At 38.9% G+C, this 13,966-nt stretch overlaps 1 protein-coding gene and 1 pseudogene across 1 annotated transcript; both read right to left on the reverse strand.

Moving 5' to 3' along the window:
- LOC116354432 (uncharacterized) overlaps window positions 1-13,966 on the reverse strand; it is a 45,183-nt pseudogene that overhangs the window by 6,192 nt on the left and 25,025 nt on the right.
- Window positions 5,906-7,525, reverse strand: LOC109908190 (CCAAT/enhancer-binding protein beta). Its single transcript, XM_020506739.2, has one exon. It carries the CDS (start codon window positions 7,285-7,287, stop codon window positions 6,403-6,405), a length of 885 nt encoding a protein of 294 aa, XP_020362328.1. The 5' UTR covers window positions 7,288-7,525; the 3' UTR covers window positions 5,906-6,402.

A 13,966-nucleotide genomic window follows, 5' to 3' on the forward strand; every position in this document is an offset into this window, starting at 1 on the left:
CTCTCTATGGCCATGACGTGACATTTAAATGACATTATGTGAGCTAAACATAAAAATAAAAACATTTATTAAAACATTTTCCTTAAAGTATACATTTATTTTTAAAGTTCTATGTTATTGTCCCCACTACAACAATAAAAATACTTAAATACATTTCCTTTGGTCCTTGAAATATTTAATTGTAGAATTACATTAATTCCTATGGAGGACTGCTTCTTCTGGGGAGAGTCAATATGACTGACCGTTGACCTCAAAGTCTCTAATTGGCCAATGCATAGCATCAGCAATCCAGGGTTTATATACATCATTGCAAGTACCACTAACTAATAGATTAGGAGTGATGAAACTGCTAAATAAGACCGGAACCTTTTAACACATACTCTATTGTACATACTGGAAGCATGTATATAAAGAACAGTAACATCAAATGTATATAAATGTGTTATTACATTTGAATAATGCAACTGTGTTGACAGAGCAATTTAATTTCTCTGACCCAAAAAGTACACAACGGTACACACAATTTAGAAATTATTCAAGCGATGTGAGCTTGGTAAATATCCTGGTCAATGTTCAATTTCCTCCCCAAACTACTTTGTTCTATATTGATATTATGTTGAAATGCTACAGTGTACAAGAAATCACATATATGTTGAAATATCACTGTTTCAAGTGTCTTCAGGGAAGAGTATTTTGAGGGATGTCTCATGTTGACCACAAATAGAAAGTACAATAATGACTATAATTTCTCATATTACAGGTGTAGATCTTCATTTGTCCAGTAGCAAAATAACAGGATTTTAATGTTTAATTCATAATGTTGCTTGATCGGTGGTTAGATTATTAGCTGGACAAAAGTAGGTTACATGAAAAGTACCGTAATGTTAATATAACCCTGTGTTAGTGCAGGGTTTTAGTGAATTTATGTAAATCAGCAAGCTCATCTGCATTTCCTACGGCACAGGGAAATTCTAAGTTACAAAAGAGTGATAAAATTAAGATCCTACACCTGTAGATCTCCCTCAAAATGAACAGCACAAGTGATTCATAGATCTGAGGAGATATCTTACCATTTCGAACACAGTGGACATATGTCATGTTTAAACTCAAGCAAAACATCGGAGTGCATTATTTGTATTCCTCTACCAGAGGAGTTTTTAGGAGGGCTATTGGTCTGCAGGAGGTATGATGCAATGTGGAGTTTACGGACAGCTACTGCTCATTGACGGTAAAATGGGATAAAGGGGGCTGGGCTCTGCTTTCGAGAACAGAATGTGATCCTGTGTGGGAAATTCCCTCTCCTCTGTCAGAGCCAGACACTAGGATGGATCAGGGGAGGCTCCAGGAGCTGCAAGGGGCGGAACTACAAGGTCACACCAAGTATAAAGTTTGACCACTGTGTGTGTGTGTAAAGCTAAAGGCACTCTTTCCAAACTCAGTTCTTGTGTTGGAAACATTATAGAAAATACAGTTATTTGATCTCAGACGGTAATGTCCATGACTCATAGGGTGAATAAAGTATTTAAATATATTGGCAGCTGCCCTAACTTGGCCGTATACACTGAGTATACCAAACATTAGGAATACCTAATGTTCGGTATTTTGCCCTCAGAACAACATAAATTCATCAGGGCATGGACTCTACAAGGTGTCGAAAGCATTCCTCATGTGGACTCCAATGCGTCCTAGGGTTGTGTCAAGTTGGCAAGATATCTTTTGGGTGGTGGACCATTCTTGATATACGTGGAAACTGTTGAACGTGAAAAACCCAGCAGCGTTGCTGTTCTTGACAGTAGCTGCTCCTGGCACCTACTACCATACCCCTTTCAAAGGCACTTAAATCTTTTGTCTTGTCCATTCACCTTCTGAATGCACACATACACAATCAATGTCTCAATTGTCTCAAGGCTTAAAAATCCTTCTTTATTAACCTGTCTACTCCCCTTCATCTGCACGAATTGAAGTGGATTTAACAAGTGACATCAATAAGGGATCATAGCATTCACCTGGATTCACCTGGTCAGTCGATGTCATGGAAAGAGTAGGTATTCTCAGTTGTTCACTAAGTGTAGACAAACATCAAATCCTTTTACTCACATGCGTCAAATACAACCTTACCATGAAATGCTTTATTACAAGCCCTTAACAAACAATGCAGAGTTTTAAGTAAGAAAAGTAAGCAAAATAAGCAAAATAATGAGGCAATATACAAGGGGTACTGGTACCGAGTCAATGTGCAGGGGTGCGGATTAGTCAATGTAATGGAGGTAATATGTACATGTAGGTAGGGTTAAAGGTAGATAATAGATAGATAGATAGATAGATAATACACACAGAGTAGGAGCAGCGTATGTGTGGAGTGTGAAGGAATATGAATGTGTGTGTGCGTGTGTGTGTGTGTGTGTGTGTGTGTGTGTGTGTGTGTGTGTGTGTGTGTGTGTGTGTGTGTGTGTGTGTGTGTGTGTGTGTGTGTGTGTGTGTGTGTGTGTGTGTGTGTGTGTGTGTGTGTGTGTGTGTGTGTGTGTGTGTGTGTGTGTGTGTGTGTGTGTGTGTGTGTGTGTGTGTGTTGGAGTGCCAGTGTAGTATGTGTGAGTGTGTGGTTAGAGTCCAGTGAGTGTACATCGAGCCTGTGCAAAAGAGTCAGTGCAAAACATTATAGTAAATAAGAATTAACATAAGGGGCTCAGAGAGAACAGTCTATGACTTGTGTGGTTGGAGTCATTGACAATTTTAGACATGTACCAGAGAGTCTGTCGCCTCTTAGTTAAGGATGGAAGTTACAGTGACGTCTTGTGTTGGTTACAAATCTTAGAGCAGCATGGTAAATTGTGTCTAGTGCAGTGCTTCCCAAACTTTTTGACTCATACTCACTATTTCTCCTAAGGGCACAAGCACTGTCCATGTCAAAAACTGTTCACACTCCTCTTGTTGGAGGATAATGTTTTTTGCAGGTTTAAAACTTATTTCCTGCGATTCTACACATTTTGCCGTGGGGCAGATTTTCTTTTACTGTTTTAAAGCTTATTTCCTGCAATTCTACACATTTTTGCCACGGGTGGAGAGAACATTTTGACGTTTGGAAGCTCATTTCCTGCAATTCTACACATTTTGCCATTTCTTATGTGTGCATGTGATATCTGACTGACTCAAACATTAAAACAAAATCATTGGGCTAAGAAACATTAGCTGACATGGCTAGTTGATCAACTGGACATAAATAGCTCTCCAAGGTCTGCAATGACTGACATGACAAGAGGAAAACTGCTGATGGACTACCAATTTAGAAATTGCACCTTGTGCATTCTACTATTACAACTTTCAAGAATAAGTTGAAAGCCCAACTGAGTTCTCCTCCTACCTCTCCGCGCCCTACCTGCCGACCCCTTATGTCACACTTTGGGGACAACTGGTCTAGTGTGCAGTTAAGACCCCGGGGAATTAAATGTAACCTTTATTTAACTAGGCAAGTAGGTTAAGAACAAATTGTTATTTACAATGATGGCCTACACCGGCCAACCCCGGACAACGCTGGGCCAATTGTGCGCCACCCTATAGGACTCCCAATCACGACCAGTTGGGATACAGGCTGGAATCAAACCAGGGTGTCTGTAGTGATGCCTCTAGCACTGAGATGTAGTGTCTTAGACCGCTGTGCCACACAGGAGCCTATGTACAGAATATCACCACACAGGAGCCTATGTACAGAATATCACCACACAGGAGCCTATGTACAGAATATCACCACACAGGAGCCTATGTACAGAATATCACCATAGTCCAATAAAGGCAAAAAAAGTGGCTTCAGCAAGGTCTTTTCTAGCCTGAAATTTAAAAAGTATTGTTCCTAAAGAAAAAGATCAGCTGACGTTTAAGGTTTTTACTGAGCTGTTGAATGTGGAGCCTAAAGAACGGAGGGTAAAACTCTCACCATTTCCAGCAACAATGTAAAAAAACAACAAGAAACATCAATAACAACAAAAACACCACCCCAGTGTATGATGGGAAGTGTATCATGCTGCTACACAGCTTGATTTGAAATGGCTTGGTTGTGATTTTGGTCTGTTATACAGAGCATGCTAACAGCACTGCTCTCGTTATTTTGGACTCAATGATACTAATACTATGCAGCAGCCTAACAAACACAACCAAGATAGTACAGTATACACTACTTTTTAGGAAACAATAAAATCAAGTGAATGTACAATATAATTTGGGTGAACTATCCCTATTTCAACCTATTGCTAGATTTGTCTTGTTGTTTTAATTTGGTGTGACATTTGAATTCACGGATGGAACAGGAAGATGTGGTTGAGCAATATACTCTGTTTCCATTATGGGAAGTTGTGTTGTGAAATTCACGATGTTCAAAACATTGTATTTTCTCTTTTATGTGATACAAGAAAGGATGACATTGTTAAAATGTACTTGGAGTAATTGGGTTCAGTAGCAAAGCCTAATCAAGAAATACATAAAGCACTAGCACACACACACAATTTGCTCTCTCTCTCTCGAAACTCCCTCCTTTACAAACCTCTGCCCTGCATTGTCACGGGTTTACTGTAGTTCTCTAGGGATTATCTCCTGTCCTATTACCAGGGTAACTCTTGATGGGCAAGTTTGATAGTATTTTCAGTCATTTCCACTGCCTTGCATTCATGTGTAGAAATGGTAGTGTATTTGACCAGTTCCATTTAGACCAGTTATTTGATTAAACTAAAACTAAACATACTGTATATAATCTTACTGAACAAACTGGACCTTTGGTGGATGATAGATTATCAAAGAGAATCTGTTCCACATCCAAAATCACTCTTCTCTTTGGCACATTTCATAGGCTAAATATTAAAGTATACCATTTGATATTTGAGGCTGGCAGGTTATACACGTTTAAAAAAAAACTATTTGGTGGTAGTGTGGTTGGGTAAAAGGTTAGTTGTTGATTAATCTTGGCCTGTGAGGCCTTGAACCCATCTGTGGGTCAGTGGACCCACCAGACTATTGACCGAGGTGTGTGCTTAAGATAATGGTGACATTTGCTAGTTGGGTGAAAAAGGCTCAGTTAGTATGTGTTCTTTCACCAATACACTGCTGTTGAAATATTGTTTTACTTATTCACACTGAAGTAATACTGGTACTTTAGGTTCTCAAATATTATAACTTATCATTTTGAATAACTATCATTAGATGAAAATGTGTCATCATATTCCAAATCAGTTGTTCATGGGTCTAAAATAAGAGATAGGCCTAAATGTTACCTTAAAGGCCCAGTGCAGTCAAAAACATGATTTTTCTCTGTTTTATATACATTTCCACACTATGAGGTTAAAATAATACTGTGAAAATGATGATACTGCCCCTTTAGTGTAAGAGCTGTTTGAAAAGACTGCCTGCCTGCAATTTCAACCTGTTTTGGTGGGATGGAGTTTTGGCATGCCTGGTGATGTCACCAGGCAGGCCAAAATAATAATAAGGAATAATAATAAGGAAGAGAATTCCAAAACCCTCTGCCAATAACAGCTAGTTTTCCATTTTCCCCTCCCCACTTTGACCACTCCGAGACAGTCCTAGTAAAATTATTGCTTGATAAATTGCTATGAAGCTATTTTTGTTTCTTTTTGACCATTTTAATTGAAAACAATCACAGTAAGGTATTTAATTGTTACCCAGAAATGATTTGATATTGAGATAAAAACGGCTCAATTGGACCTTTAAGTTTGAGCTTATGTACACCTATAATCTTTTTATTCCCTGAGTTACATATACCTTGAATTCTTACACATGTGAGCGAAGAGATACATAAATGGTCTATTTAATTCTGTGTATGTATGTGTGTGAGAGAGGAATAAATCAGTCAGGTGATCTACCACCTTTTTACCATCTCACAAATAAACACCATACAAATTAATAATATCAAAGTATAAATTGTTTAATTCAATAAAATATCAAGTACCATTTGTACATTTTCGTCATATTAAGAGATTACTTCATTCATTGCCAATACTGTTACAAAGAGTTGCATCATACCTCTGCAGTGGGCTACAACTCTTCCCTTGACAACCATTGCTCCAGATAAGGAAATTTATTTTTAAATAACAGAATATTTACCAATATTCAATATAAAATGCAAAACCCATCCAGAAATACTGCATACACAAAATTGTAAAGACAGAATGAAGGTGACATGTCAAGAATCATGAATAGTTGTACATTCGTTGCACCTTCTTTACCCAATCACATCTTGTAAACTGTTGGTGGCTTTTTCATGTATAGATACTGTACACAAACGTAACATCCTGGAATAACTTTTTCACATGTATGGCACCGCGATAAATGTTTTTTTTTTTAAAGTCAGTGCCTGATCAAGTACCGGTTTCCAGTGAGAGGTGTGTTGGCATTCTGTGGCTAACACTGACCGGTGGCAGAGAGCAAGTTACGCAGAGTGGCAAGCTCTCTTGACAGCTGCTCCACGCGTTTTTGTAAACGGTCATTCTCTGCGGCCAGTTCCAGCACTTTGTGTTGCGTCTCCATATTGCGTATTTTTGCTTTATCCCTGCTCTTTCTAACGGCAAGGTTGTTTCTCTCCCGCCTCTGCTTATATTCCTCACTGTCCTTTTCCAGTCGCTTCTTCCCCTTGCCACCAGATGACATTTTCCCGCCCTGCAAAGGCGACCTGCCTTTACCTGGCGGGGCAGGTGTGCCGGGTGGACTTGAGGAAGACGAGGACGCAGTGGAAATGTTACCAAGGCTGCCACTTGGAGTCGACTGGTAATGAAGATACCTCATGTCGTAGCCAGACGAACCGTTGTTGTCCATTCTTTGGTCCTCTTGAAGATCGTCTCTTTCACCGGTTTTAAAGTGGTTCCCAAGAAACTCGGGGCTGAACACGGTGTCCACACGGGTCTCCTGCAGTTCAGGATAGCCCAGGACGTATGGCTCCCTAGGGTTGGCGTGCGCACTTGTCTCCCGCTCGTTGAGAGAGATGTAGTTTCTGTAGTTTTGTTCTAATGATGAAAGTCTCTTTATCCTGCTTTCCTCGGCAAGGAAACTAGCGAATACGCCTCCCCCTCTCTGCTGTGTTTCGTTGTGTGTTACTAGTTGACAGTGTGCAGCAGCTGGATCCAAGTAGTCGCTGAAATCAATTGCTTTCTCGTGCTCGGCTATGCCAAGCTCCGTCATCGAGCCGTCAACGCGCTGCTTGCAAGTGCTGTTGTCGCTAATGGGACTGATAATGCTGTTTCTACTCTGGAAAGCAAAGCAATCCGCGTCGTAGAAACCGGCCACTTCCATGGATCTTAACACCCGCTGAATTGCGGGAACATTGAAATCTGGGGCACCCCGAGGTATTGGCTACAAGCGTAATTCTGGCTGAAAACACTCAAGTAACTTGGCACACGACGACAAAATGTCACTGTGATAATATTCAGTTATTGAAGAAAAGAAACTTGAAGAATAGATGAGTAATGCAGCAGTGAGAGTCTAGGAACGGTTTATATATAGGCTAGTGTGAAACTGAATGGGCGGAGCAAGCGTGATAAATCCCCTAACTACCGGTAACCTGTTCCCACTTGATTTCGTAGACTGGTTAGTTGTTTAGCAACAAAATTGATGTGTGCAGAACTATGAGGCTAAACACAGGGGGTTGGCTTAGACTGTTGACAACATGTAGACTATATTCGTCTCCAAATTTGCATTGAAAATATAAATACATTTGCACAATGAGCACTTGTTTGGTCCAATGTTTCATGGGCTGAAATAAAAGATCCCATAAATAGTCCATACACACAGAAAGCTTATTTCTCTCAAATGTAGTACACAAATTTGTTTACATCCCTGTTAGAAGCATTTATCCTTTGCCAAGATAATCCATCCACCTGACAGGTGTGGCATATCAAGAAGCTGATTAAACAGCATGATTATTACACAAGTGCACCTTGTGCTGGGAACAATAAAAGGCCAATCTAAAATGTGCAGTTTTGCTACACAACACAATGCCACAGATGTCTCTAGTTTTGAAGGAGTATGGCACCAGTACTGTTGCCATACAATGTAATGTTAATTTCTCTACCATAAACCGCCTTCAATGTCATTTTAGAGAATTTGGCTGTACATCCAACCGGTCTCACAACCGCATACCTCATGTAACCATGCCTTCCCAGGACCTCCACATCTGGCTTCTTCACCTGCGGAATAGTCTGAGTAACAGGATCAGAGGAGGGATGTGAGGATCTTTTATCGAAAGTTTGAATTACATTTAATTCCACAATGCTCTCCATGACAAGGAAGCTGTAGTACATTACCAATATATTTTAAAAGAGAGACCCTGACCAAAATAGCAGCACACAAAGTTGCAGACACATTTACAACATCAGACACAAAGCATTACAGTTTTAAAAAACATGTATTTACACATTAGGAAAGTGTGGTGCAACTAGGGGTCAAAACCTTGACAGCCCCCCAGATCATAGTGTTTAACTTAGTTTTAAACTTATTTAAAGGGACAAGCTCCTGTAATGTGCATCTAATGTCTATGGCTGTCTGCATTTAAGCATAGGCCACATATGACCTTACTCACAGATAATGTTTTTGCCACTGTAGATTTCAAACCATTTGTAGAGATGATTGAATGATTTTATGAAATTCCACATTTAGGGCAGAGTGTAAATCCATTACCTGGCATATTGTAACCCACAGAGTCAAAGCTTTCCATTGAGAAGACTGGGAAAAGCAACAATACTTTGACTTGTGGGTCAGATTTTGTCAAATGATAATTTGTCTATTGTGTTGTACATAGTTGCACACTGCCATCTATGGGTAGTGTAAACAACAATTCACTCATGACTAAACTTCCCTAGATCTCTGCCTACTAGGCTTTGTAAAGCTTACTTTCGGTCACTCACCCCAGTAGCTCCCCCCAAATTATCTATTGTAATAATGGTTTCATTTATGATCTCAAATAGGCCTAACACGGTTCGGTGAGAATTAAATTAAATTATGAAATTGTAAAAAGTGTACAACCATAGTGTTTTTACCTAACCAAAATCCTAATTTCAACATGTGACATGCCTTTATATTATTAAAGGCCTATCTCTCCTAATTGACCATAATATTTGGCTACCATGACCTGGTACATAGAACATGGAACAACGGCCCTTAACAGTCAAACCCAATAGCTCTCACGGATGGGGTCAGGAAATTTGTTCGTTCACCTCACTACCTAATTGGTTATTCGTGTGATTATGGAACTATGTACAACTCAACAAGGAGAGGGGAAGTGTGGCGAATGTAATTGAGAAAAGTCCATGGTGTCAAGAATGGACTCAAGTGGACCAAGGCTTAGTCATCATAAGTTAGTGGTGCATTAAGTGACTAGAGTTGATATGACTACAAAGTATTTCAAAGAAATCTAGCCTATGATGACAAATGACTGTACCAATTGAGCATGTCATTCTTTAAGTCTATTGCATGCTACTTTGCATGTTGCCTTTTGTACTTGATGCTTTTGACTGGTTTTTCTTTGCTTGACTCTTATTGAAAGACACTGAATGCATAGGTGCTGCTGTGTCCTGGCTCCAACATTCTACATGTGACCAGAATGCCGCTGTGTACTTCACGTGGAGGGGTGGTGGTCCCTAGGCATGAAACATTGCAATGCCTGCAAATTATGTAGGCAACGCCATTTACGTTAAATTCCAAGTAGTCCCTTTACAAGTCAGAATATAGAATAAACTTAATTTGAATATACTCTGCTGGTTGTTCATGGTGTTGGCCCTTCATTTGTTTGCAATTTGAGACTAAATATCCACAGGAAAGCATTATTAACCCGACTTCAAAAACGTTGGTCTCTGTGTGGTAATGAAGATTTATTTGATCGAGACCAAAGGCATAAAACATAAGTACATGCATGTAATCGAAGTCTGTAGGTGTTTACATCGGTTTGCATATGTGCAGGTGACATACATTTCAATGGCAGCACTGTCACTCTAAATTTGGGTAAACAGCACTTTCTTGTGGATATTCCATCCCAAATTGAGCGGCTGAAGAACCAACCTCACAGACGGCCATCAGAGTAAGTTCAAATGTAATTAAACATTCTGGCTTATAGGAAAAACTTACACAATTTTGTATTGCTATGTTTCAGACTGTATATTAAGTATTGGTATAAACGTCTGATTTTTAGGCAAGCTCCTCATTAGCTCTGGTCCAGTGTGTTTATCTGCAGATGAGCCTCTGTTGAAGGCGAATGAGACATGTAAATTCCCTGGACCAGAGCTAGTGTAACAGTATAGACTTTACGTCCATCCCCTCGCCCCGACCTGGGCGCGAACCAGGGACGCTCTGCACACGTCAACAGTCACCCTCGAAGCATCGTTACCCATCGCTCCACAAAAGCCGCGGCCCTTGCAGAGCAAGGGGAACCACTACTTAAAGGTCTCAGAGCAAGTGATGTCACCAAATGGCTAACTAGCTAGCCATTTCACATCGGCTACACTAGCTCCTCACTGGCACAGTGTTGCCATGGTGTAAAGAGGTTAACTTTGCAGGTACAGGGTACAAAAAGTTAAGTCAAGAAACACTCATTGTGCAATAAAACAGCAGGAGCATTCAAGTGTGCAGGTATCTCATCTTTTCTTTGATTGAGAGGTTATATCACTGGGTGTAATATTTTTGAAGACAATGACAAATGTCACATGCAGAGGGGGATAGTCGTGTGTTCGTAATTAAATAATGTCCAAGTTAAGGGAATTCATGAACAGACTGAAATCTGATAGCATTTCTAGCCAAGGTTGTTAAAACAAAAGCATCAGGTTAAGTATCAGTCAGACTACATAGGTATCTACTGTACAGTTAATTTCCAACCATGGTTACTACAGCACACACAAAGCACTCATTTCAGGTAGTTTGCTAATTAAACCTCTTCTGATTACTCTACTGCATTCACATAATTATTACTGTAGCCTTAGTAACCCTTCAAATCCAGCTTGGCATGGTGGTTACAAGGCAGATATATTGGCAATATCACTGAATGGTAATATTGTGTTTGACCACATCCATGCAAACTTGGTATACAACTTCTGGGTTTATATAAAAAATTTAAAATACATTTCAAAATAATGCTTTGTGTAGAAAAGTATAGCAAATTTGGAATGAATGTGTTGATAATAGCAAATTTAAGACTGAAAAACAATTGGTTGAAAACAAATCACAGAAGCGTTACAAAATAGGTTTGGCAAATTGAGAAGTGAAATGAAAGGCAAGAGATTACTGCATCTGTGATTGTACATGAATGCTATGTCCATCCAGACAACTGGATATAGACTAAATATGAGCCAGCACTTAAGGTGAAGCAAAACTTAAGGCAAATTAGGGTAGGCAGTCCTTGACATGTAAAGGACAACATACTGGGTCCATGCCCAGTGAGAGATACATTTTATTGTCAGATTGTTTTTGAGGGGGGAGATGAAGTTCTGCAAAAAAGCAAGACTGTTTCCTTCAAGTATTTAGAGTTTCTCAGTCTTTGTAAAGTGGATGACAATTAAATGTTTGACGGTCCCTTATGGTGACAATGGCTTCAGTTTTACACCTCAAGAAAGGAGATCAGAAATATAGAGTAAGATGAGGATTTGAGAAAGTACTGCAATGTAGTATTGATTTCAAATAGCACTTCCCACTCAGATTTTTTGTGGGTTAAGAAAACACTCCACCATTATATGTCCACTCTGATGTTGTGACCTAGAGGCTCACTCCCCTCAGTGAGCTTGTCCAGGAATGGGGTCATGAAGGGGTTTACTTGAGATGGGAGTATTTAGAGTTAACATTTGTTATGCCATTGGATGAGGTAATGGTTCTGTGCTATGAAGTACCAGGAACGAGATTAGAATCTCGTTTTAGGGACCAAACTGAATGATAATTTATAGCGAATGTTATCTGGCTAAGGGATACTCCTTTCTCAATTATAAAGTCCCTTTGTGAAGTGTTCCTAAAATCTGTGGTTCGTCATGTAGGTTGAGAGGGGTGTATATTGGCTATAAAGGATATTTGTACTTTTCTGTTGTGACTTTCAATGGTTCATTAGAGATAGCTCATCATTGAAAGTCGAAGGCTATTGCAAAGCTCTTATTATTATTAAAAATGTAGTTTAAGTATAACTCTGACTGATGTGTGAAGTTTGTTTCTCCTCATTTGGTAAATATAGAAATAAGCAAACACACCCTTCACATTGACTCTGTACCCTTACCCCCTGTATATAGCCTTGTTATACGTATTTTATTGTGATTTATATTTTAGTTTATTTTGTAAATATTTTCTTAACTCTTTCTTGAACTGCATTGTTGGTTTAGGGCTTGTAAGTAAGCATGTCATTGTAAGGTCAAATTTAAAATTTGATTTGATTTCTAATACTGACGAATTATCCAATGGATTGTGGTCATTTTCTGAAAAGAAGAAAAAGTGTAGGTGCAAAAACGCAAGTTTTCAACCTGTATTTACATTTTCTGCATGACTCAGATGGCCAAGTGGACACAAGACTGTTTGGGTCCTCTCAGTCCCAAAGAGGAATAATTTAATAAACGATGCCATCCTGGTGGGTGGTAACATTCAAATAAAACCCAGCCCTGAAAATAATTTGTATGCCGTATCATCGGAAAAGACACTGCATTCATACGGATTTGTACAAAGTGGGCATTTCGGATTTGTCACTTGAAGTCCAAATATATCATACTTTGACTAAAATTAAGACTTGACTTAAATCGTTGTGCAACATCATGGGTAAGCTCTAGCCATCGTCTTTCAGCTCAAAGGGGGACTGGTGTGGGCGTTTTAAGTCTTTCAGATCATGTTGCTATTGACCAATACCAAACTTGTTTGACTTATTTTTTTTCCATTATATATTTATGTGGTATATGCAAGATTTAATTTGTCATGCCATTTCAGATTTGAAGTTACAGGGTCTAACTGATGGGTTGTAATATGATACAGTACATTAAGATGTGTTAGTTTGTACTAAGCGATCACCTAATGTAGATGTACAGTGAGCACTCAAAGTATTGGGACAGTGACAATTTAGTTGTTTTGACTCTGTACTCTAACACTTTGGATTTGAAATGATACTATGACAGGTTAAAGTGCAGACTGTCTATTTGGCTTTAATTTGAGAGTTTATTCATCTATATCGAGTGAACCGTTTAGAAATTACAGCACTTTTTGTACATAGTCCCCCCAAATTCACTTGTGTATTGAATTAGTCCAAAGTTTAGTATTTTGTCCCATATTACTAGCATACAATGATTACATCAAGCTTGTGATTCTACAAACTTTTGGATGCATTTGCTGTTCGTTTTGGTTGTGTTATATATAATATTGTGCCCAATAGGAATACATTGTGTCCTTTTTTTGTTCCTAAACACTTCTACATTAATGTGGATGCTACCATGATTACGGAAAGTCTTGAATGAATCGTGAATAACGATGAGTGAGAAAGTTACAGATACACAAATATCATACCACCAAGACATGCTAACCTCTCACCATTAAAATAACAGGGGAGGTTAGCATTTTTTTTGGGGGGGGGGGGGGGGGGGGTATGATATTTGTGTGTCTAACTTTCTCACGCATCATTATTCACAATTCATTCAGGATCATCTGTAAACATGGTAGCATCCACATTAATTTAGAATGTTTAGAAACATATTTACAATAAAAGTGACTCCAAAAATAAAATATTATTTACAATTAATTTCTATTGGCCACAAAATTATCTGAAACATAACCCAAACAGCAAATGCATCCAACAAATTTGACTTCTGACTACTTTAATACACATAAGTGAATTGGCCCTAAGACTTTTGGTCCTCTAAAATGGAGAGACTGTACAAAACGTGATGTAAAATCTATACGGTTCACCTGATATGGATACAAATACCCTCATATTACAGATGACAGTCTGTACTTTAACCTCAGTCATTGTATC

The sequence above is a fragment of the Oncorhynchus kisutch genome, linkage group LG17 (genome assembly GCF_002021735.2).
Source record: "Oncorhynchus kisutch isolate 150728-3 linkage group LG17, Okis_V2, whole genome shotgun sequence".
Lineage (NCBI taxonomy): Eukaryota > Metazoa > Chordata > Actinopteri > Salmoniformes > Salmonidae > Oncorhynchus > Oncorhynchus kisutch.

Bases quoted from the DNA above. Each gene is read 5' to 3' on its own strand.
- LOC109908190 (XM_020506739.2), bottom strand. From the start codon at position 7,287: ATGGAAGTGGCCGGTTTCTACGACGCGGATTGCTTTGCTTTCCAGAGT.